This window comes from Balaenoptera acutorostrata, chromosome 17, assembly GCF_949987535.1.
Source record: "Balaenoptera acutorostrata chromosome 17, mBalAcu1.1, whole genome shotgun sequence".
Classification (NCBI taxonomy): Eukaryota; Metazoa; Chordata; class Mammalia; order Artiodactyla; family Balaenopteridae; genus Balaenoptera; species Balaenoptera acutorostrata.
Genome location: NC_080080.1, coordinates 53,028,787 through 53,055,340, shown reverse-complemented (window position 1 = coordinate 53,055,340; position 26,554 = coordinate 53,028,787). Strand labels below are relative to the sequence as shown.

At 36.0% G+C, this 26,554-nt stretch overlaps 1 protein-coding gene across 6 annotated transcripts in view; it reads left to right on the top strand.

Moving 5' to 3' along the window:
* WWP1 (WW domain containing E3 ubiquitin protein ligase 1) overlaps nt 1-25,050 on the top strand; it is a 117,458-nt gene extending 92,408 nt beyond the window's left edge. For all 6 annotated transcript variants that reach the window (XM_057532204.1, XM_057532202.1, XM_057532199.1 and 3 more), the window contains 9 exons: nt 961-1,049; nt 5,093-5,252; nt 8,806-8,939; nt 9,031-9,171; nt 10,253-10,373; nt 15,390-15,494; nt 18,003-18,099; nt 18,521-18,593; nt 24,354-25,050. In XM_057532204.1, the coding sequence (XP_057388187.1) occupies nt 961-1,049; nt 5,093-5,252; nt 8,806-8,939; nt 9,031-9,171; nt 10,253-10,373; nt 15,390-15,494; nt 18,003-18,099; nt 18,521-18,593; nt 24,354-24,453 (1,020 nt within the window). In that variant the 3' untranslated portion in view covers nt 24,454-25,050. The remainder of the gene's footprint in view (nt 1-960; nt 1,050-5,092; nt 5,253-8,805; nt 8,940-9,030; nt 9,172-10,252; nt 10,374-15,389; nt 15,495-18,002; nt 18,100-18,520; nt 18,594-24,353) is intronic.
* The last annotated feature ends 1,504 nt before the right edge of the window (nt 25,051-26,554 follow it).

The following is a 26,554-nucleotide window of genomic DNA, read 5'->3' as shown; positions in this document are numbered from 1 at the left end:
GTATACAAGCCAAAATGGAATAACAACTCTCTCAAGTCAGTGATGTTCAAACCCTAGCTTCATTTTAATAGCTGTTGGAGTGTTTGGACAAGATACTAATATAGCTGTTTATTATCAAAACTTTTTTTGGTTTGAGTTGATAAATTCTTAGCTAGTCCCAAGCTCTGTGTGAACTTTGTTTTAGTAAGTAAGTGCACATCTAAATTCATGGTAGATTTTACTTTGCTTTGTCCCCTGGCTTGGGGAGAATCGTGCTGTGCAAGACTGAGCCAATGACTTCCTGTGAAGTGGAGGCCTGCTGGTGAGCTGTGCCCCAACCCAGACCAGTCTTGGCTTTGGGAAGTAATTCATTTTTATCCAGAAGTAAAGCCTATTTACTAGTAACCTTAGTATAAGCCTTTAAGGATTATAAAAATTTGGTATAGATACTATTTTAAGATATACTTTTTTATGCTTAAATTTATAATCTTATAAATAATTCTTCACAATAGCTGAGTTCCATTCCTACTGAGAAATGGAATGTGTGGTATAAGCAGGACCCAGGGCAATAACTTTTGCTTCTCATTAAGTGTTGCTAGTCAAAAAAATTTACAAGTCACCTTTTACAAGATTCTGGTAAAATTTGGAGAGTGACAGAGGAGGGAATATTTTCTAACCTTAAAAACTTTTCTGTGTCAAACTGTTCCTCTCTTGCTACTAACCCAAAGTAGAACTACCATTTAATACCAGAAGAGGGGAAAGAGATTTATGAAAGTGTATCAGAGAAAGCTTAGGAGAGTAAGATACATCTTTGCTAGTTTGTGGAACAAACCAGTTATCTCTTGAGTTAAAAGCATTGTTGTATGAGGTAAGGAAATGTGTAATTTTTGAAAATACAGATGAAATTTAAATAAAATTGTTTTGGAGGAAACTTGTGTTATACGTGAGTGATTAAATATCCTTGTTTTTGTTTTTAATTAGATTATGGCATTAAAACCCTATGACTTGAGGAGGCGATTATATGTAATATTTAGAGGAGAAGAAGGACTTGATTATGGTGGTCTAGCAAGGTAAAATAAAAAACGTATCTGCTTTGAAATAAGTGTATCTCCATTGTGTGCAGTGGATATATTCTTGAAATGATACATTTTTTCAACAGCAATGCAAAATTATTTTTAAAAACAAAAATTGAAATATTCACATAAGTCTAGCAGTAACCATTATTATTATTATGTTGGTTACCCTGTACATTTTCTCTGCCTATTTGGTTGACCCTTGAAAACATGGGGGTTAGGGATGCCGACCCCTACAGTGTCAAAAATCTGCGTACTGCTGTCTCTGCTTCAGAAACAAAGGAGTATGGGATTAATAGATACAAACTACTATACATAAAATAGATAAGCAACAAGGATTTACTGTATAGCACAGGAAATTATATTCAGTATCTTATACAAACCTATAATGGAATATAGTCTGAAAAAAATATAACTGAATCACTTTGCTGTACACCTTAAGCTAACACAATATTGTAAATCAACTATATTTCAATTAAAAACAAAACAAAACAGAGGAATTGATAAGTGACTCACCCAAGGGCAGGAAGCTGAAGCAGTTTGGATAGAATCTGGACTCGAACCCTAGTTCTTTTGATTCCACACACTGTTATCTCTAATTGAACACAAACTTTTCCCCACACTTAGTTAATTTAAAGATTTGTAAAATGAAAATACAGGTACTATGTTTATTGAAAACAATCCACATATAAGGGGACCTACAAAGTTCAAAAGCATGTTTTTCAAGGGTCAACTGTATATAAATTTGAATATATGTGTGATATCATACATATTTGCTGTTTTTTTAAACAGAATTGATCATACAGTATGCACAATATAGCAGCTTGATTTTGTTATTTTGTATATCATAGACATCTTTCCATATCACATATAGAGCTAATAGTAATGGTTGCACAGTACTCTGTTGTCTGGAGATAGCATAATTAATGGATCAGCATCCATAAGGTTGTTTCTTATTCTTTGCTATTATATCAATTTATGCTGGTTTTATGTTTGTGTTTTTAATCCAGTTTGAGTCCTTCTGAGAATAAAGTTTTCCACATTCACTAAGTATATTGTTAACAGGCACTTGTGAAACAATAAGAATGGGCAATCCTTTTTATTTAATTTTTTCCCCTCAGTTGCTTTGCCCAAACCTAATTTGACAGCAATTTATTTTTTTGTAAAACACTTTCATTAAATATTTGCAAAGTATTAAACTTTTCATAGAAACAACTCTCTTTTTGAACTCATATTTCACAGGTGTACAGAATTACATAATCACAATTTTAGTACAGCTGGCTTTTAAAAAGAGATATGGGACTAGGTACAACTGGTGGAGGTATATATGTGGGATTATCAGAACTGGTTGTATTAACATATTTTCTCATCTAAAACATTATTAAGTTTTTTCAGAAAAGAAACACTACCTGTCACAGTGGATATTCATATCACATCTATTGTGATTTGTCTCAATTTCAGAAATGTTCAGACATTAAAAAGAAAGGTATATCTTAGAAATGAAATACGGTATTATTTTTACAGTGTCTGACTTATAACAGTCACATTCTTATCTGAACCCTTTTTTACCTTAACTGTTTGGGCGTTATTTTATATTTTGATGGTTTTAATGCATATAATGTATGCAGTCAGTTACTCCACACCATGTTTTTCTTATTCCCAAATTCTTTATTTTGATTCATGTATTGGTTTTGGTTTAGTCAGGAGTTCACAAGGGTGATCTATTCCTGTAGTTTTTCATGCTTGAGAACGTGTTTTCTGTTGCTTTTGTATTTAAACAACAACTTCACTAGATATAAGTTTCTCACACAACACTAGTTCCTCCAGTACTCTGTAGACATTGTTTTCCTGTCTTCTAGTATTGAATGTAAGCACTGTGAAGTGGGAGGCCAGCACCTTGTAGGAAGCTTTTTCCTCTGGGTGCCCACATAGGCCTTTTCTTTGAAGTTCATTAATTTCATTGTTGGTTGTTTTATATCTTTTTTTAGAAACATATTAAGATCTTCCTTAATTTAAGGGAAATTTTCTTCTATTATGTCTTTGAATATTTTTTCTGTTCCATTTGTTCCATTTTTCTTCAGAAACATCAATCATGGGTATGTGGAATCTCCTTTGTCAGTCTTACATGTCTGTCAACTTTTCTCTGATCATTTTTATCTTTGTGCTTTTTCATTTTGTTTTGATTTTTCTGAAGCCTATCCTCATGTCACTGTTTGCAGTACTGCCCTACATTTTGCTGCTTCTAATGTGATTTTTCACTGTTAGTGGTTTTACTGTTTTCTTCTCTAGGCTCTGCTAGCTCATTTGTCGTCTAATAATTTTTTCAACCTCTTGTAACTCTTTAGTTCATTTGAGAGTATATGGAAGAATATGTTAAAAGGGAACTCTTTGCCTCTTGCTAGTTAGAATTTTTCCTTCTTTTTTCTTACCATTAGAGTATAGGTTAGATGCCATGTTGTAGTCATTCTTTTTTTGAATTTACTCAGTTTTCTCTGGGCTGTTGTTTGCTAAAAGTGATCTGCAACAACTGGGAATTTTATTTCTAGTTTTTGTGTCTAAACACATTCTCACTAGATCTGTTCTGTCCTCTTCCCTGGGTACATGTCTTACTTCTGCCTCATTACAGTGTGAAGTTGACTTGGTTCAGCTACTTATGTTGGGACTGGATTTCGTTTTATAAATTGGTGTTTATCATTTTTCAGTTGATTTAGACCCCCTTCTCTACCCTTCCGTAAGTTTCCAAGATTGTGTTTTAAAAGTTTTAGAAAAACATTTGTAAACAGGCTGCCAGGCCAGATCTAGCCTGCACAGTGATGGCCCCCCATTGTGATTTTAATTTTTTTTACATTATTTAACGACATTAAAGGAAATCACTAGATTTTGCCTGTGAATCAAGATTTCTGGCTTATCTTTAAAATCACTTGCCCCACCTTCTCACATGGCATCAATTGACTGAATCAGAGTAGCTTCTTCCCCTATAGGGTAGCATACACTCTTTTTCACTTCCTGCCCACCACTGCCAAGTTGTCTAATGACTATGATTATATGCCTGGAAGTAATTCTTCCTTAAGACTGATGATAACTTTTATCAGGGATACAATGAGGAATAGGGAGTTGTGGCTAAGTAGAGAATGTCAGCCCATGCAGAGAAGGAAGCCCCTTGTACTCACTTACTGATACCTGTAGACATTTGAGTTTGGAACCCTGCATTAGAAGAAATTGCTGTTGAAGAGAGTCTTTGCAAATTGAGTTTATTGTGTAATATAAATTGTTAATCTTTTATCTAGTTGGGTTTTGTATACTGGACTTTTTTAAATGAGGCAAACTAGGTGGTAGTAAGTTAGAGAATGCCTATCACATTTAAAGATTTCATCTTTTAAAATTTTAGTTCCATTTTTAATGCAGTGGCAAAAAAAAATTAAAACTGTTCCATAGCAGCAGTGCTGTGTATCTCAGTATCACCAGCAAATATTTATTAAAACCTATTGCATATAGGTTGTAGGATGCCTATGAGAGTTAAAGATATAAAAAATATATAGAGGTATGGCTTTTGTTTTTGAGGAGCTTACAGTCTGGTGGATGTAGTGGTCAAGTGGGCCAGTCAAGTGCAGAAAAATGACTACTGTTGTGAGGTTGTTACCACAAAGTATTCAGTGACTGAGACACTGAAATACACTGAAAATTGCTTCAAAAAATTGCTAAAGTGGAATTGATCTAAGCTGGACTTGAAAGAGAAAGTGGGATCCCCAAAGGCTGAGTTGACGTGGAGGATTCATACACTAACAAAAATATGGCATAGGAAGAAGCACACTATATGTCAGAAACACCAAGTTTATAGTCTGGCAACTCAGGAACTGGTAGGTAACTTGGAATGGAGGGCTACATTGCAGAGAAACTTAAATAGAGGGCTAAGGAATTGGACAGCGGAGTTGTTAAAGGCTGTTGAGCAGAGGTATGATGTATGTATGGATGTATTTAAGATCTGTTTTTAAATTCATACATATGGGTGCTAAAAATAATGTTGACCTATTTTCTTGTAGAGAATGGTTTTTCTTGCTTTCACATGAAGTTTTGAACCCCATGTATTGCTTGTTTGAGTATGCTGGCAAGAACAACTACTGTCTACAGATAAATCCAGCATCAACCATTAATCCAGACCATCTTTCATACTTCTGTTTCATTGGTCGCTTTATTGCTATGGTGAGTCCTGACTTTCCATTACCTATTTATTTATTTAAACTTTGCTTATTTCAAAAGTATTTTAGAGAGGACTTTATAAAAAATTATATGCATTATCCTTGATTATGTGTGTTGACAAATTTTCTTACCAAGGAAGTTTGCCCAGAGAGTATCAATATATAGTTTATTTTTTGAGTACCTGTGTGAAATCAAGATTATGAATATGAAGATTATTGGTATAGCCACTTGGTCTTTAAAAGTCCTTTCATTTAAGCCTAATTATAGTACGACCACTTTTCTATAACAGGAAAATCTGAGTTGTATAATAATTGAACTCAATTAATGTTTTTGGAATTTTCAGAGCTTTGCAGAAGGTCTTGTGGGACTATGGCCTTCTTGAGAAGTGTTTGTATTTATTTATTTGCACTTTATTGTCTGTTCATTCACTCCGCAAATATTTATTGAGTGCCTTCTGTGGCATCATAGTATGAGAGGGATGAAACCATGAAAAAAAGACACAGTCCCTGTTCTCAGGGATCTAAATTCTGTTAGAGGGAGGCAAAGAATAAATAAGTAGGCACTGAAGCAAAGGCAGTGTTGCTCTTTTATTTAATATGATTAGAGGAGGCCTCTGATGGGTAACACATGAACAGAAATAAGAAGAAAGTAAGGGTTTGAATCATGCAAATATTTTGGAGAACAATATTCTAGGCATAGGGAACAGCAAGAAAAATGGGTCTTGGGTGGAAGTACGTTTTTGAATGAAAAATGTCATAGCTGGAGCAGAGTATCTGAGAGTGAATGTGGTAGGAGATGAGGTTGAGAGGTAGTGTGTGGAATCTTTGGGAAATTCCCTTAAGCGTTTTGAGCAGGGAGTGACATAATCTAAGTAACATAATGTGACTTAGGTTTTATTAAGCTGACTTTCCTGCTTTGTAGAAAGAGACTATAGTTGAGGGCAGAGGAATGCAGGAGGAGAAGCAGGAAGACCACTTGCAGCAACCCAGGTGAGCGGCAGTAGTGGCTTGGACTTGAATGGTATAGCAGCGGAGGTAGTGAGGCGTGCTTTGGATTCTGGATATATTCTGCAGGAGCCAACAGGGTCTCCTGACCATTTAGATGCAGGGTGTGAGAGGGTGTGAGAGAGAGTCAAGTACGGCACCAAGCTGTCTGCAGTTGCCATTTCCCAGGACGGCAGGGTTGTGGCAAGAGGACATGTGGGGGGTGGAGGGAGTCCAGAATTGGAATTCAGCTTGTTTAAGATGCCTGCGGACACTCAAGTGGAGATGTAGAATAGGTAGTTGGATGTACAAGGCTGGCCATGAGGGGATATCTAGGTAAGGCGTGTGACCATTTAAAGAATAAGTGGACAGAGAAGATGTTTAAGGACATGTAAATTGGGGAGATAAGAAGAAACCAGCAAAAGAGCTGAGGCAGAGGAGGAGATAGGAGAATCAAATAAGAACGGTTTCCAGAAGACAAAGGAAGAAGGAAGTGTGTTTCAAGAAGGAAGGAGTGGTCAACTGTGTCCACTGCTGGTAGGCTGAGCAAGATGAGGTCTGAGAAGTAACCGTTTGACTTGGCCAGGTGAATGATATTCAGGGGCAGTGGAGAGGAAAGATTGGAGGGAGTGAAATCAAGAGAGAATGGAAGGAGAAATGGAGACAGCAAATATAAGCAGATCTTTTTAAAGAAGCTTGCTATAAAGGATTATAGAGAAGTTGGGCAGTAACCAGAAGTACGTAAGGAACCAAGAATAGGAGGAGGATAAAACATTTATATGCTGATGATGATAAGTAAGAGAAGAAAGAATTTGAGGAGGTCAACGAGATAGGGAATATGGGAGCAATGACCTTGAATAGGAGAGCAAGGAGGAGATCTGTTTAGTGCACAGAGAAGTAATAGAGAGCTTCTCCATAATAAGAGTACATAGATTCAGATGCTGTTAGTGAGCAGATGTGGTGGAACACACAAAAGTTCTCTTATGATGGCTCTGTTTCCTCAGTGAAATACAAAGCAAGATCATTAGCTCAGAGAGAGGAGGTACTTGAGGAATGAAATAGTCGTCTAGGAGAGCGGGAGACTGAATGCAGTGGGCTCCCACTTGAGGGCGTTGGTCATGAACCAGTCAGCATGGTTGCATGTTCACTTCTGGCATGTTCCACTGCCCAGGCATAGGCATGGAGTGGGGGGACAGTTGTACGTAGCTAGGCTTTGGATTTTGCCAGAAATACAAAGGTATTGATGTATTGTATTTTTATACCAGGGAGACAGGATTTGAAGGTACAAGCGAGTAACTTTAGTGATTGAAGATGGAATCTAAACTGAGTAAGGGGAGAGAGAACTTCACGAGGGGGCTGAGAGAGAGAGTGATAAGGTAACAGGTTCCCTGATATTTTTAGATCCCAGTGGAGTCAAACGTTGCTGGTGTTACTACTAAGGGCAGTGAGCTGGAAAATTAGGTGTTTGGAACTGAGTTTATGCAGGATTGCAGCTAGCAATCACAGTGCCTAGGGTATGGTGTTGAGAATGTTTAGCTAAGTTAAAGACTAAGATCTTGGAAAGGACTATAACGCCAGGGTAGTAAAAGAATCATCAGTGTAGATGTTGAAATCTTCAAAATGATGGTGGTCATGTCTAAAAACACAGCATTGAAGGAGTAAAGGGGAGAAACCCGGAGACCTAAGGATGACTGCAGCAAGGAGGCGGGGGCTGGTGAGCCACGAAGGCAGTGGGGTGGCATGGGCTTGAAAGCTGGGGCGGGTTAGGGAGGTGACGTTAGTAACGAGAAGCAACACACACCCCATTCCTAGGCCTGGTGACATGAGGGAGGATAGGAGAGAAACAGCCACCCCTCTGAGAGGATTTGAAAGGAAGCAGGGTCCTCAGAAAAATGCCAGATTTGTGTTACAGCAAGATGCTAAAGGATCTTCAAAGAATGAGTGGAGGATGTGGGGGATTTTGCTAATACGATGGATCATGAGCTTCAGAGGGCAAAACACAGTAGATGGTTTTGAGAGTTTGGGGAGATGAGAGACATGGAATCAGATATCAAAGTGGACAGGCAAATGGTGGTGAGAGTCAAGGTACTGCAGGTCTGGGACTTCCTGCGTTGACTCTTGTGAATAGGAGTGAAGGCATGACGGGGTTAGTCTTGAATATCTCTTAGGCAACTGTGGGATAAGAAAGCGGGGGTGGGGTCTTTCCAGGTGCATGCACGGGGGCCCTGAGATGCCTTCATTTCTCCATCCAGTGGGGTTAATGTAATTCGTGAAACATATTAGAAAGAGTGGGGGTTTGATAAAGCTCCACTGTCATCCTCTTTTACAGTTTTGGATAGGACATGATAGAGCTAAGTGTTTGACCTCAGTTAAAGAGATGCTGTTTTAACTCTGTAAATTTGTTTTTCATACTTAGCATTTTATATAATATTTTAGTTTTCATGCTTTATGCTGATTACTTATTACTTTTTTTGCCTGTAAAGCCTCATGATTTCTCTGTTATCATTGTGCTCTGAATAAGAAAATTGTTACTTTGTAATTTTTTAAATAACATTTTTTGTTTTTCTTGGCAGGCACTTTTTCATGGAAAGTTCATTGATACTGGTTTCTCTTTACCCTTCTACAAGCGTATGCTAAGTAAAAAACTGACTATTAAGGATTTGGAATCTATTGATACTGAATTTTATAATTCCCTTATCTGGATAAGGTTTGAAGATTTATCTTTCAATAAGGTATTTTCATGAAATCAGTTTTACATATTTTGTTAATTAGTGGTTGTATATATTTATATCACCCAGAGACAACAACATTGAAGAATGTGGCTTAGAAATGTACTTTTCTGTTGACATGGAGATTTTGGGAAAAGTTACTTCACATGACCTGAAGTTGGGAGGTTCAAATATCCTGGTGACGGAGGAGAATAAAGATGAATATATTGGGTAAGGTGATTACCTGATTGACCTTAATTTCTATAACTACTAGAGCATGTTAGAACTATCTATACCCTTACCTTTATCCCTTGTTTGCACCTCTGGGAAGATGTTCCACATTCATTCCCTCTTTCACTTATCCTTTTTAATCATTTTCTCTCTACTCAGTCTTCCTCTCAATTCTTTTTTTTTTTTTTTTTAAATCTTTTATTTATTTATTTATTTATTTATTTATTTATTTATTTATTTATTTATTTATTTATGGCTGTGTTGGGTCTTCGTTTCTGTGTGAGGGCTTTCTCTAGCTGTGGCAAGCAGGGGCCACTCTTCATCGCGGTGCGCGGGCCTCTCACTATCGCGGCCTCTCTTGTTGCAGAGCACAGGCTCCAGACGTGCAGGCTCAGTAGTTGTGGCTCATGGGCCTAGTTGCTCCGCGGCATGTGGGATCTTCCCAGACCAGGGCTCGAATCCACGTCCCCTGCATTGGCAGGCAGATTCTCAACCACTGCGCCACCAGGGAAGCCCTTCCTCTCAATTCATAAACATGCTCTGACACCGCTCAAAAATCAAATGTAGTAAAAAAACAAAAAAACCCACCCCAGTTCCCTTGCCTCTGACATACATTTAAGTTCTTCTCAACAGTACCAGTGTTCTTGAAATAAGAGTATGTATGATGACCTTCACTTTCCCACTGCCACCTGCTGTATGCATCCTACCTTTGTCCCGATCAAAAATCAGAGACCATTGGTGCTAAAAAAGGAATGTACAAAGCCCGTGCAGCCTCTTCATTTCTAGATGAGGAGACAGAGGTGCTCTGTTCGATCGTAGCAAAACCAAGTCTGGAGCCACCCCTGCCTAAGCACTCTAACGCTCATTTCCTATTCCATCTCACTTCCCCTTTTTAACTTACTCTTACTAGTGCTCACCACAACTTCTGTTTTGAAACTGTGTTCTCTTGAATTCTACGATTCATACAGCATACTGATTTTCTTCACTTTCTTTTTTAATGATGGTTAAGAAGTACTCTGTGTTTTTAGCCTTTTACCTCACATACAAATTACCTGTTTTTAAATACCATCTTTATTTTCAGTTTAATGACAGAGTGGCGTTTTTCTCGAGGAGTACAAGAACAGACCAAAGCTTTCCTGGATGGTTTTAATGAGGTTGTTCCCCTTCAGTGGCTGCAGTACTTTGATGAAAAAGAATTGGAGGTTAGGATCTTTTATTATGCTATTATAGGGAATGTTAATGGGAGGAGGAACTGTTGTTACACTTTTACAAAAGAATGTCCACAGGTTTTAAAATCCTGTGGCACAATCTTCAATTCTCTCTCATTCATCCAAATGTTCAGGGCGTACTAAAATCCCAGCATTGGGTAAGGGTCTTAAGTTCTCCAACATGTGCTGATGTCATGAGCACAGAATCATCAATCAATGCCAACTGTTAGGGCTCCTAAAGAGTGAGTGCAACCTTATTAATAATTTGGGGAACTCCTGGTTTAGTAGTGAGTTACCCCAAAGATTAGATTTCTAAGTCATGAGTTCTTAGTGGTCTTAACTGTACTTTAGAATTGTTAGAAGTACAATATATCAGAAATGCTTTTTTTCTTTCTTTTCTTTTCTCTCCTTTTTGTTTTGGTGATAAAATACACACAACATAAAATTTACCATCTTGAATGTTTTTAAGTGTACAGTTCAGTAATGTTAAGTATATTCACAGTATTGTGCAACCAATCTCCAGAACTTTTTCATTTTGCAAAACTGAAACTCTATACTTATTAAACAACTCCCCATTTCCCCTTCCTCCCCAGCCCCAGGCAACTACCATTTTACTTCCTGTTTCGGAGTTTGACTAACTCTTGTTACCTCATATAAGTGAAATCATACAGTATTTGTCTTACTGTGACTGGCTTATTTCAGTTACCATAATGTCCTCATGGTTCATCCATATTGTAGCATATGTAAGAATTTCTATCCTTTTTAAGACTGAATAATATTCCATTGTACATATATACCACATTTTGTTTATCCATTCATCAGTCAATGGGTCTTTTGGGTTGCTTCCACCTTTTGGCTATTGTGAATAATGCTGCTATGAACATGGGTGTACAAATATCACTTTGAGACCCTGCTTTCAGTTCTTTTGAATATATGCCCAGGAGTGGGATTGCTGGATCATATGGTAATTCTCTAGTTAACTTTTTGAGGAACTGCCACACTGTTTTCCATAGCGGCAGCACCATTTTACATTCCCACCAAAAGTATGTGAGGCTTCCAACTTTTCCACATCTTTGCCTATACTTGTTATTTTCTGTTTTTGTTTTTAATAATAGCCATTCTAATGGATGTGAGGTGATAGCTCACTGTGGTTTTGATTTGTATTTCCCTAGTGATTAGTTATTGTGAATTCTCCAAGTCTTCTCCACATAGATTAGAACACAGGCAGGGCGTTAGGAAGGTGTTTGCATTTCCCCCCACCTCCTTTGGGGGGCAGTATTTTAACTTCAGCCATCTTTGGTTCTCTATTAACAAACTTGGTTTGTTCGTGTAATCAAATGTGCATATGAAAAATTAGCATTTTAAATTTTATACAGTAATATCCCTATGTAGGAATTAGCCTTCTAGAAACTCTGACGTGGGAAGTATATGAAAATCAGGACTCTGAGCCTGAATTACATGTAGACTCTGTAAACCTGGTTAACATCTCTTAATAGCTTGCTTACACAAATTAGCAGAAATGCATTAGTAGAATGGAAGATACTTTTTAGAGTAGTATTAATCATATTTTAAATCACCGACTTCATTAAGAATCTGAAGAAAATTAAACAACTCTGTATACTCGAAATGTATATACCTAAAATATTCCATACCCCTGATTAAGAACTCCTGCTTTACAGGCCCACTCAGTGAAAGAGGGATGTTACGGCAAGAGCCTGACATTAGAGCTGAGATGAAACTGAAACAGTAAATCGAGAAGGATATTAATAGGTGCATACTTTATATCACCCTTGGCAGCGTTTACAGTCTTTACATAGAGCCTTGTGAAATAGTTTGGCCATATGATAATTTCCTTACACAGAGAAGGAGACTAAAGCCCTTATTGATTACTGATTTACCTTTAGCTCATAGTACAGAGCTGTGAGAAAATGGACATTTGTGTTGTTTTGTTTTGCTTTGCCTTGACTTTTCTCCTCTTATTCTTCTACTCCCATTCATTGTCTCTCTTAACCATGAATAATACCACAGTAAGGGATATTCACACCATTATCCAAAATAATGGTTATTCATAATCATGCCATGCCCCTTTTTACAGGTTAAAATCTGTTTTAACTTTAAGAAGATAAAACAGTCATTCTTTATAAAAAAAACTCTCATCACACTAGGAATAGAAGGCAACTTTCTCAGTTTGATAAAGGGCATCAACAAAAAAGATAAACCCTAACATCATTCTTAATGGTGATACCTTGAATATTTCTCATTGAGATTGGGAACAAGGCAAAGATGTCCACTCTCACCACTTTTGTTCTACATTGTACCAGATTCCTGAGCCAATGCAGTAAGGCAAAAGTAGATGCAAAAAGCAAAAAAGATTGAAAAGAAGTAAAACTGCCTTTATTCACAGATGATAACATGATTGTTGACTTAGAAAATCCTAAGGGGCCTACCAAAAAACTACTAGAAATAATAGTGAATTTAATAAGACTGTAGGGTACAAGGTCAGTGATTTTAAAAATCATTTGTATATCTTCTATATGCTAGCAGCAAACAGTTAGAAATTGAAATTTCAAAGTTTCATTTACTAAAGCATCAAAAAAATGAGCAAATTTAGCCAAAGGCCTGTAGGAACTCTACACTAAAAACTTAAAACATTGCTCAGAAAAATTAAAGAAGACTTTAGTAAGTGGAGAGATATACCATGTTATGTATTGGAAGACTCAATATTGTAAATATGTCAGTTTTCTCTAAATTGAGCTGTATATTCAATGCAATCCCAGTCAATATCCCAGCAGAATTCTCTATAGAAATTGACAGGCTAGTTCTAAAATTACAAGGAAATGCAAAGGGTCTAGATTAGCCAAAACAATTTTGAAAAAGGACAAGCTTGTAGGATGTTAACTACCTGATTTCAAGAATTATTATAAAGCCATAGTAATTAAGATAGTGTGGTATTTGTGCAAGGATAGACAAAGAGATCAGTGGAACACTTAGAGAGTCCAGAAGTAGACCCATATGTATATTGTTGATTGGTTTTCATCAAAAGTAATATAGTTTGATGGAGAAAGGGAAAGTCTTTTAAACAAGTGATGCTGGATCAACTTGATATTCATATGGAAGAAAATTAATCTTAACCCCTACTTCAGCTCATAAACAAAGATTAATTTAAAATAAATCATAAATATAAATATGAAAGCTAAAAAGAAAACATAGAAAAATCTTAGTGTAGCAGAAGTGTCTTAGGAAGAACACAGTAAAGCAGTAGACCACACACACCCACAAAGGATGTTGGACTTCATCAAAACTAAAAACTTCCTGTCAAAATACACTGTTAAGTAAATGAAAAGGCAACCTACACACTGAGAGAAACTATTGAGACAAAGGTCTTGTATCCAGAATATATTAAAAACTTGTAACTCAGTAAAAAGACAATTTTTTTAAAGTGAGTAAAGACTCACTTTACAAAAGAAGCTGTGTATTTTTTTTAATAAATTTATTTATTTTATTTATTTTTGGCTGTGTTGGGTCTTCGTTGCCGTGTGTGGGCTTTCTCTAGTTGCGGCGAGCGGGGGCTACTCTTCGTTGCAGTGCACAGGCTTCTCATTGCAGTGGTTTCTCTTGTTGTGGAGCACGGGCTCTAGGCACGCGGGCTTCAGTAGTTGTGGCTCGCAGGCTCTAGAGCGCAGACTCAGTAATTGTGGCGCACGGGCTTAGTTGCTCCGTGGCACGTGGGATCTTCCCAGACCAGAGCTCGAACCCGTGTCCCCTGCATTGGCAGGCAGATTCTTAACCACTGCACCACCAGGGAAGCCCAAGAAGCTATACTGATGGCACGTAAACATTCGATGCTCACTAGTCATTGGGGAATTGCAAATTCAAACTAAATGAATTACCACTTTGGGATACTGTTGGTAGTTTCTTACAGTGTTAAACATACATCAGCTTTATGCCCTAGCAGTTCCACTAGTAGGTGTTTACTCATGTGGAAACGAAATATATTTTCACACAAAGATTTTTCCATAAGTGTTCATCACAACTTTATTCATCAAAATCAAAAATTTGAAGTGACCTAAATGTCCATCAACAAGGGAATGGATAAATAAATTGTTGTATATTTATATAATGAAATACCACTCAGCAATATAAAAGAAGTACTGGTACCCACAACAACGTGGATGAATCTCATAAACATTGTGCTAAGCGGGAAAAGAAAACAGAAAAGAGGGGGGATATGTGTAGTATTGTCTCATATTCTCAAAAATCTAGTCTGTGGTGAAATCGTTGATCACCTAGAGCCAAAGATAAGGATGGTGGTTTTAACTGCGACAAGGGACACAATGGAAATATTCTACCTCTTGATTATGGTAGTGGTTACACAGGTGTGTACATCTATCAAAGCATCTAACTCTGTACTTAAAATATGCACATTTTATTGTATGTAAATTATAGATCATAGTTGACTTATGAGAAATAAATTAAGTATTATACTTTTTATTTTATTATGCCAAAAATAGTTTTCATCCCATATATAATAAACTGGAGTTATTTGAAAATTTCACGTATGTAGAATATTTTATTCCCAAAGCCTGGATAGATGAATAATAAGAGGTTAGTATATTTTTAATTTTAAATAGATAAGGTAGCATAGATTTATAAAAAAGAACTAGAAATTTATGTTTGAAACTTATTTGTAATTTGTATATCTAATTTGGGATATATTTATAGTAAAAGAGATTGTTCTGGCACATAGCTGATGTTTTTCTTGATGAATAGTTACTTTAAATGTTTTCAATTTAAGTTCAGTAAACATGAGTAAGATAAAGTACCATAGAATTCTGCATGTTAAATTTCCACAAATTTTGTTGTATTAGCTTACTGTGACCTTTATTTGATGTACACATAGCTGTTTACATAATTATGCATGTGCATAGCTGGACATTAGCAGATTTCAGTCATATGGTTACTCTCTTCACTAAATCTTTACTGTGACCTGATACTGTGCTCCTTTCCCAGGTCATGTTGTGTGGCATGCAGGAGGTTGACTTAGCAGATTGGCAGAGAAACACCGTGTATCGACATTATACCAGAAACAGCAAGCAAATCATCTGGTTTTGGCAGGTATTTGCTTTTATCTTTTTGAATCAAAGTACTCAAAGTGTTTTCTAATGAAACGGGGGTTTGAAAACAGTTCACTTTTAAAGTTGAGACTGCTTTTAGACATGGTATTTAGTCTTTGAATTTTAAGTCAGAAGTGGATAGTGTGAATACTTGTTAAAGGATTTTCCATTGCTTATTTCCTAAATGAAAGAATAAATGACTGTCTTCTTTAAATAATAGTTTAATGGTAATAGTTGTAGGTATAACATTTTTTTCTAGTAGTATGAAAGTATTCTATAAATTCCACTTAATTCTAGAAGTAAATGAGGAAGTATGTTTTTAATGAGAAAGTCAGTGCAGATACTTAATTCCCTCTAAAGGTGATAATATGCCAGGGAATTAGAACAATCTAGAGGATAATGTCCAGGAATGACTTTTCTTTCCTCTCTCTCCTTTCTCTCTCTGTCTCTCTCACCTTTCTCTCTCTCTCCCTCTCCTTTCTTTTGTTTGTGTTTGTGTGTTGTTTGAAATTTAAAATCTCTAGGCCAGGGATATTATCCACATAAATTTACTAATTGAGACTCATTTGAGCAACTTAGTAACTGAACATCTGGTGTACTTGTGCTTAACTGTTTCACTTTCAGGTGAAAAGCCTGGGTTTTTCTGTTACTATAGAAAGATTTTCCAAAGGTTGCATCTTTTCATAAGGATATGTCATGTGTTTATTGCTCCATACTTTAAAGAAGTGTGGACACTTGTAGAAATTTATCCTATGGATACACTTCACATATGCAAAATGGCTCATACCAGAGTATTTATTGGTACACTAATGAAGACTTGAGACACCTAAATGTCCATCAGGGGGAACTGAGTAAATAAATTGTAATATATCCATTATGTAATTCTGTACCTTGTCATCATTCTTTTTCTTAATGCAAATTAACAAAAATATTGGAGAATAATATTTTTCAATACAATATTAAGGGAAAAAAGGTGTGTATATTATTTGGTTAAAAGGAAAATATATATTCTGTATAGAGAAAGGGTCTGCTAGTGTATGAATACAGCATCTGTAAAGGTAGAGGGCACGCGAGCAGCAGTTGCAGAGGAGAGCTGACACTGAGGCAGAGGTGCATGTGTGGGCTGCTCTTCCTGCTATGCCCTTCTACTGCCTTTGAGTTCCACACTTTGTGCATGTATTATCTATTGTAAAAAAAAAATAAAGAAATAAACAAAAAGGTAGGAATAACTGTATTTTCAAGCCTAAAACATCAGAATTGCATCCCATACAGAATGTGTGCAGGTATCTGTAATCTTCCCTTTTAGGCTCATTACCAGCTTCCTTACTCCTTTTGTTCCCTGACTTTCCCTTTGGACTTTGTATTTATATACCCGAGGAGCTTAAGCCTTGGGTTATGTAAATCCAAATGAATAGTTGTGTTTTCTGAATTGGGTTTGTTTTGGGGACAGTGGTGAGGTTTATGCCAGACCTGGTAATAAGCTGTATTTCTTTGTCTGGATGAAATATGTTGCCTCAGCACAATTCTGTGCAGAAACAGTTTTGGTCATAATTAGCACAACATTTTGTCCTATTGTTAGCTAAAGTTTAGTCCCTGCTTTTAAGATACATTTCTACTCTCAGACTGTTCCCTAAGTTCCTTGCCTTCTGTTGTAAGATACTCAGACCAATTCAGATCAGTATTTCACATTACCCATTTATGTCCACTTTGAAAAGAGATAGTCTGTGAACTAGATATATTTTTAGAAGAATGCATACTTTAGGTTTTCAAGTATGAAGAACAGATTTGGGAAAATGGTGTTTAGTGGAAGAAAATACAACAAACTATTGAAAGTGGCAGTTGGGAAGTATTTGTTCATCTTTGGTAGCTTACAGCGGAGAAGGGTAGTTGGCTCGGGTCAGGATAACAGTGGTTTAGAGCTCAACCAGACCTGAGTGCAAATGTTAGTTCTGCTACTTATTAGCAGTTTGAGAAGGACAACTTATTTCACCTCTCCAGGCTTCCGTTTTCATACATGTATAGTGCGGATGCTAATGGTAGTAGCCATCTCATAATATTGTTGTGAGGGCCAGATACACAAAAAGCATATGGTATAGCACATGGCAGGAGCCCTCAGCAGTGATAGCTGTAATAGTGTAGCCCAGCCACAACATCTGCCCTGGTCAGTGGTCTGACTGTGGACAAATGACAACCTTTCTAGGCCTCCACTTCCTCTCTGTAAGATGGATATAATAATAACAATAGTGGCCAACCTATGGTGTGATTGTGAGGATTAGTTGAAGTAAGATTGGTAGTGTACTGAGCATAGTGCCTAGCCTGAATAAATGATAAATGCTGCAGCCACTTACCACATACGTTTTAAAACTAGTTTGTGTTAAATTTCTTCTTCAAGTTAAATTCTTAAGTTTCCAGAAGAAATTTAAGAATAATTTAAGGCTCTACTATTTTCACTATTGAAGATAATCTAGTATTTATTTTATATTAAAGTAAATTTGATCTTGTTACACAGTTTGTGAAAGAGACAGACAATGAAGTAAGAATGCGACTACTGCAGTTTGTCACTGGAACCTGCCGTTTACCTCTAGGAGGATTTGCTGAGCTCATGGGTAAATGCAGTTTCTCTGTAGATAATTTTGGGGTAATAATGGCGGTTAGACATACAACAGACTTGAACCTAAGGATTATTCTTCTGTGCTTTATGTAGGGCATCTACCAGAAGAAAGACAAATTAATGGTTAATATCGAATACACTTGTAAGACAAAAATGAAAGTCTGCTCACAAAGCCTGGTTGGCCATTGCTTTGTGAAGGGAGCAAGATTCTGTAGAAATACTTATCTTTCCACTTTGTAATTCTTATTGCTGGATCTTTGCAGCAATAAGAAGCTTCTCTAGGCAGAAGTAACTTACATTGTAGTTTATTCTGTATCATTCAGGTTGACTATGTGACATGTTCTATTATTTGACTAGTTATCAAAACCAAAAAGTTTAAAGGACCAGATAAATTTTGTCTTATTTTCCTGATTTAGGAAGTAATGGGCCTCAAAAATTTTGCATTGAAAAAGTCGGCAAAGATACCTGGTTACCAAGAAGCCACACATGGTAAGTTCAAGAATCTTAAATAGGAAGGTGAAAGCCAGAGTCTTTTTTTTTTTTTTTTTAATGTAAGACCCAGTATAATTTCTTATTCATTAAAGTAGTCAGAATTTCAATTTTGATAACAGGCTGATTAATATAGTATTCTATAACTAAACACATTAGAATGATTGGTTAATATAAATACTTGAGAAATGTATCCATTGATTCAACAAATATTTAGCATACCCACTATGTATAGAATGAGATTGAAGTGCTCCCTGCCTTTTATGAAGTTTGCGCTCCACTGGGGATGGGGACACAAAAGACAAACAGGTAAACAACTCTTTGCAAATGCTAGGAGTCCTTAAAGGAAACCAAGAGAACAACTAGAGGGGAACCTCCTCTGGATTGGGTGGTCAAGGAGGTTTCTAGGAAACAGTGATGTTTAAGTTGAGTTTGATAAATAGCATGCTGTAGGAAGAAACAGAGGAAGTGCACTCTGTGTACAGGGTCGTTTTTCAAGGAAATAAGAGATGACTTGGTGTGAATGGAACTTAATGAATCAGGGGAGGGGATAAAAGAATTTGGAAATGTAGGCAGGGGCTAAATTATGTAGAGCCTTATCGGCTATTATAAGGAATTTGTTTCTAAGAACAATTAGAAGCCTTTGAAAAGTTTTAAATAGCAGATAATGAGATCCAAGAAAAATCAGTCTGGCAACAGAGGAGAGAGGGAATTGGATGAGTGAGTGCGGGGAGATTAGTTATAGAACTCTTATAGTCATCCAGGCAAAAGATGGTGATGGCTTAAATGTACGTGGTTCTTTGAGGAGATCAAAACTATTTTCACACTGTCATTTTTTGCCTTTTTATTGTTTTGACATTTGCACTTGTGGTACCAAAGTAATGGTGGGTCAACTGCTGTTGACTTAGCACAAGTCAAGGCAGTGGCACAAAACTGCTATCTCTGTATTTTTCAACACCACACATTTGAAGTTTAAAGCAAAAAAAAAGCCAGGCTTGTTGAAGGTTGTTCTTTATGAAGTATTAAAAACTATTAACTTTATTAAATCTTGATGCTTGAAGTATGTATGTAGCTTTTTTAACATTCTGTATGACAAAATGGGAAGTCTGCATAAAGCACTTTGGTGGTTGTCTTGAGTGGAAGCTCTTAGGCAGTTGTTGAGTTGTAAGCTGAACAGCTTGCTTTCTTTTTGGAACACTTTTTCTACTTGAAAACATGACAGGCAAACTGTGTTTATTCAGACTTTTTTCCTTGAAAATTAATGAAGTAAAACTTGTCACCTTAAGGAAAACAACTAACAGCATTTGTTGGTGATGATAAAATTGAGGTTTCATGCAAAAACCAGAATTTTGGAAAACTTGTATATACCACCTTGAGCTTGACAGCTTCCCAAGACTTTTTTTTAATATTTGAAAATTCTTTATAACTTGGTGAACCAGTATTTCCAAATGACCGATGCATGATGTTACAAACTCATGCATGGGTAAAACATGCATTCAAAGTGTAAAATAAACCAGTGGATTTCATATAACAGAGTACAAAAAGTTCTTTGATATGATTTCAAAACCCATATTATGCATAACCTTGTCAAATTTAGTATATTATCAAAGAATAATAACCACAATTATCTGAAAAAAATGACTTGAGTACATCTCTGTTTTCTAACTGCATATCTGTATGGGGACAGTTTTCATATGCTTAATCCAAAACAATATAGTCCCACAGAATAAATGCTCACATAGGTATCAGAATCCAGATGTCTTCTGTTAAGCCAGATATTAAAATGATTTGCAAAAATATGAAACAAGGTCACTCTTTTCACTACTTTTTTGAAGTCTTTTTTTTCATAAAAATTTTACTTTTATTTCAAAGTAAATTACTTTTAAAATTTGCTTTAACTTATAATATGGTAAATATCAACAGCTATAATTCACATAAACAAAAGCTCTTTGGGTTTCTCAATATTTTTAGATGTGAAAAGGGATCCTGTGACCAAAAACATTTGAGAACACCAGGTTAGATTAAATTGGTGAATCCAATAGAGGAGAGATTGTTGAGGCAGGGACAGAGAGTTCATAACCAAAGAAGATAATTCTTTAAGAAAGATGAAAAGAATTGGGATTTTGAGTGTGAGTTAAGGAATTCACCTTTTATAAAAACAAGAACATTTCCTTTGTTGTAACAGAAGAGGAAGAAAAGTTGGATGTAAACTATAGATAGATTTTAGATTTTGTGAAAGAATAATAGAGTTAATCCACTGTTGGTTTGTTTTCTCAGGGTATAAGGTTGAGGTCACTGGCTAACAGTGAAGAAAGGAAAGACTTGAGGAGAAAGAAAGGGAGAGCTGTCAGAGAGTAGAAATATGGCTGAGAATGCTGGACAACATTAGATTGCCCACTTGGATCTACTAGTTCATCTAAAGTGACACTAATCTACCTAAGTTGTCAGATTTTCCCCGCAGTAATTTTCAACTGTTAAGGTACAAGGAATGAGAAAGTAGAAGGTTGAATTCATTCAGGGTTTGACTTTGAGTAAGTTCAAAAAGGAGAGAGAGGGTTTTAAAATATTTGCAAGGTAGTGATTATAATGATGGACCATGACCTCTAAAGTAATTATAATGATGGGCTGTGGCTTAAGTAAAAAGTGAAGATAGGAAGAGTCTGAGGACAAGATAGGATGGTGAGAAAGTAATGGATTAATAGGTTGGCATTTTAATTGAAATAAGTTGGGAAAGACAGATAATCAGAGAATAGAGTGTTTTAATTAGTAATTTCCTTTACTGGTGATGACAAGGTTCAAGGTATGATACTGAAGTAGAGGAACAGGTCACTGAGGAAGGGCAAGAATTGAGAGGCTGTGGCATTGCATGTCACCCATGTGAATGAGAGGACTATGAAGCAGGTGCCAGAGCTTTCAGTGAGTGAAGGAACATGGTCAACAGGTGATAGCAAAAAGTGCAGAAAGAAGGTTGCATAGCCAGATTGTGTTTGCCTCAGAGGAGGAAAGTTTGTTGACTGGCTGCAGAGGAAATAGAATATTTCAGACTAGCTGGATTTCAGTTAAGTCAAGAGAGGAGTTGTTAAGACTATAGAAGCCTGCAAATCATAAAATATAAGTCCAAAAGAATGGATTGGAAAGGTCTGAGATGGAGGACACAGGTGGGGATTTAATTCAGATCAGGGGAAATACGGTTGATCAGTATTGGGATGAGAATTTAGATGAAAATAGATGATCCAGAAAGACTTGAGTTTTCGGTAGTGACTGAGGTAAGCAGTGCCATAATCTATGGTGGAAGCAGTCTTGATTATTCTCAGATTGGGTCCTAGTGCTGTCACCCCCAGTGCTTTGCTTAGTGAGGTGGCAGCTTTCAGGGCAGGGGTGCCACAGGCTATATTCAGTGTATAGCAAGCCAATAGCGTACTGTTCCCTTAGAGTCCATGAGAAAAGTATTGATGTCTTCCCTTTTTATATATAAGAAAATAGAAGTAGCAGACTTTACTCAAAGCTGAAACTAAAACAAAAGCTAAAATAGAACTTAAAATAGTATTCTGATATTCACATAGTAAGTACTCAATAAAAGATGAATAGATTTTAGTATGTCTTTGTCCTTTTGTAAGCCAGCACAAAACATAATGGCTGATGTCTTAAAACAGAACCCTGTTTTGGATGTTTTTAAGTAATACATTTTCTTATGTGGTTCAGCTCAACATTTACAAAATGTCTACTGTATACAGAATGGATTTGTGTTAGGAGAGTAGAGATGACTCTGCCTTTGTGGGTTTTGGAATCTAATGGAAAAAAACAGTCAGTCATAATACAGAGTAAAGTAAATGCTAAAACAGAAATAAAAAGAGCTTATGGATTACAAATGCCAACTCTCTACATATATTCACCTTCCATATTATATACATGGATAAACATGACCATAATCTGTGTATAATGTTTTAATTTTCACCAAATCCAAGAACTTACAGCATTTGCTAGGTCCTCACATGTGAAAAATAAAATTTTTACTTCATCCTTTTGAGAAAAAAAAAAAAAGAGCTTATGGAGAGGTGGATTATTAAGTCTGTTTAACATGTTCAAGGAGAATTCTTGGAGGAAGTTGTAGCATTTGGATTGATTCTTAGTAATATTATCATAGGCAGAAAAGGGTATTCCAGAACATAGGAGAGCCATAAGAGCATGGTCATAGAACAGAAAAGTGTGTGGTATGCTTGTAGAACATTAAATAAGTTAATAGGGGCTATACCAAACAGCATAGGTTTCCTTCCCCACTTCCCCATCCATAGTCATTAGAAGCAGCAGAGGTTTTTTAAACCATTATGTCTTTTTAAGAAAGTACCCCTGGCAGTGATATAAGGCTAGATAGGTTGTGAAGAAGTTAAAAAAAAAAAAGGATGTAAGATCAGTAGGCAGGAAATACTGATGGTCTAGATAAAAGATGATGGGGAAGTATATATAGGAGAAATATAGCAGCAATAGAAATGATCAGGAGGGAAAAGATGAGGGAGATTTGGTAAATAGAATGACAATTTGACAGAGGCAGGTGACTGGTTAGTATAGGGCTCTATTGAAAAATTTTCTCCTGACCTCAGCTCAGTATCAGACTACCTTGAGGCATAGTTTAAAGGTGGGGGTGGGGAGGGGGGCACATGATGGGAAGATATATAGTCCTCTTAATTGTTACTGTTAAATTAACAACTTTTCAAACAGAATAACGTGGTCTGAGAAGAATACCATTTTAATTGGCTGCCTTGTTTCAAAAGGCTCTTTCTTGATTTACAGGTTTCATGACTCTTACAAGGGCAGATAACTGGTAGGAGTAGTAGAAGGGAACTGGATAATCTATAGAAACCTTCCACATGAGAAAATGAAAGTACAGAAAGGTTTTTGACTTCTCAGAGCTATTTCACTAGACACTAATAGTGGGGACCAAAACCCGAAATCCAAAACTCCTGAATCTTAACCCACCCAGCTACTCAGTGCTGTATCTTAAAAAATTAAATGTTATTTCACACCTTTGTAAATTGTAAAACAATACATTGATGTTTTAAGCATTTTCAATATTTTCTATATTTCATCAGTTAATCCCAGCAGGGAATTCTTTGAGTCCAGCAAGACTGTAAGCATATTATTTTAGAAACGGTTATACATATGACGATGTTATTTGAAAAGACAAAAATATATATTTGGTTATTGACTGTCTCCACACTAGAATGTAAGTTCAATGAGGACAAGGACTTTACTTTTTCATCATTGTATCACCAGCTCCTGGAAAAATACCTGATATATTAAAGATTCTCAATAAATAACTGATGAATGAATTGGTGGGTGAGTGAGTGAAAGAAATGGACTCTTTAACCCAAGAGAAGTTAGGGGGACTCATGACACAATGTAACAATAATAGTATAGAAAAGAGAAAAATTAGTGCTTTTTTAAAAAAAAATTCCAGCGGTTTTATCCACATTGCTACAATTATTATTTGTAATTCTAGCTTTCTCTGGGAAACGTTAAAATATTTTTGTGACTAGGTCTTAAATTTGAATTGACTGCTGTAAGAAAATTTGTATATTTAATATTATATATGTTAAGTAATAATACAGTAGTAAATTGTGTGTTAGAATACTTCTGGCAAAATTTTTACATTCTTCCTCTATTTAGTTTTTCAAATGTGCTTTAAAAAAATATTGTATTAGAAGTCTTTTCAGAGTTTGTTTTATTGAAAACACATCTGATTTTGTTTTTGTTTTTGTTCAGTTTTAATCGCTTGGATCTACCACCATATAAGAGTTATGAACAACTAAAGGAAAAACTTCTTTTTGCAATAGAAGAGACAGAGGGATTTGGACAAGAATGAATGTGGCTTCTTGTCTTGGAGGAGCTCTTGCATTTAAATACCCCAGCCAAGAAAAGTTGCACAGATAGTGTATATAAGCTGTTCATTCTGTACAGTGAATTTTCTGAACCTCTCAAAGTATAAATGTTTTCCGTTCTTCCACAGAAATATGCAAAACAGTTCATCCTTTTCTACTTTATTTATTGTTCCCTTGAAGTGACTGACTAGGAAAAAAATCATCCTTAAATTTTGAAGTTGAAGCAAGCAAGAGACTTTATTAAAAATAAGTATATATCTATATAAGCATATATGATAGTGGCTCTAGTTTTATAGAGCTCAGAGTGTATTAAACGTGACAGCCGTTCATCCAAAAATAATCTGGATTTGCTTTACCTTGTTTCTGTTATCCAGGGGAAGAAGTACAAATTACTCCATGTTTTTTTCCCTTTGTAACACCTCTTGAGGGTGTTTTGTTGCATGGCTGTTCAGGAAGGTATTAATAAGGGCTTATAGGCCAAAATCTTACTTTGAATATGTTAAAAAATGCTGCTGGCTTTTCTTAAGATGGGTGCTTGAACCTGTCAGTTTGTTTTAAATAAATACAGTAGTTGAAAATTTTCCCTCTTTGCTACATCTCTAATATAGTCAAAGTCATGAATGAAACCGTAACTTACATGAAAGTCATATACTAGATCTACTACCATTTAGTTTATTCTAAAAATTGGGGAGAATTCACTGAGTAGCATAGAGGTTTGTTTACATGTTACTTTGGGATGCTAAGTATTTGTGGAATTAAAAAGAATCAGGCACTTCTGTACTTTAGTTTTAAAATATGTGATGTTCTTTAAATTCATAATAAATTGATGCAATTTGATACTTAGGAACATATAAAAAGGTAATGTGAAGTTTTCTGCTTTTGTTTGTGTTCAAAGTTTTGGTTTTATAAAACCAGATGGATTGAAGACTTACATAAGCATTTGAAAACTCAGATGAGTCTACTGATTTTCTATTACTGTCTGCATATCTTCATTCCTCTTAAATTCATGAAAATTCCATGTATCTGAATAAGCTTATAAAAAATATTTTGGTCTTCCCCCCTTTTTTACACAGATTATTATTTTTGTCCCAATAACACTTTTTGTTTTTCATTATCAAGGACCTTTACTAAACTACAAAAATGTATAACAAATTAAAATCTGATGTGAATATTAATGCTGCTTTAGCAAGCTGGGCTTCCTTATTAATATAAAAATTTAAATTTCTACTTGTATCATTATTTCAGTATGTACTGTAAATTTCATTAACTTAAAATTTTTTTTTACAACATTGGAACTGATGTCTTAGAATGCTAACTGTAACATATTTCACTACTAAGTATATACAGAAGATACTAGTATACAATTTAACTTCCCTAAACAGTAGTTTTTGTTTTGCCAAAATTTTATTTTTCTACGTATTAATTTAGATGGTCTTCTGCATTTTTATTCAAAATCCATAGTAAAGATGAAATAAAGTCAGTGATCCACTTGGTTTAATACTCTTTTCCCAAATCCTCACTATTAATGTTCTAGTTATTTTCATGCCTAAAGAATAAAAAACAAACAAAAAACAAGAAAACTAATGTACAGAACAGACTATGCAATAGAGGGTGACCAGTCTTCAAAAGGGCTGCTTAAATTATACCATGAAAGTACCACTGCTGATGAAGTTTGCGGACAGAAGTTACTGTCATTCAGTAGAAGTATGAGAGAACATCATGTAGCAGATTGGAATGAAGACAGGAAGCTTTCAGGGTGCCCATCCCCCCTTCTCACTTCAGGTAAGAAATTACCGTACAAGAGATGAGGCTACACAGAGCCTACAGAGAGACCAAACCAGCTTTCTGGAGAAGGCTGGTTTGGAGAACTCATCAGGTCCTTCTATCTTTCATATTAATTATAGAAATCCAGACCTATAGGCAGGATTTATTGTCTTGCTATACCTACTCAGTGGCAGTGAGAGAAACCTGAGACTTGTTTTTCCCCCCTCTTCCCATCCCTGTCCTGTGCTGGGCCAGGCATAGAGAAATTAGAAGTGCAGGGCTTGCTTCGCCTGAACACAGACACTTCATGAGGAAATCAGC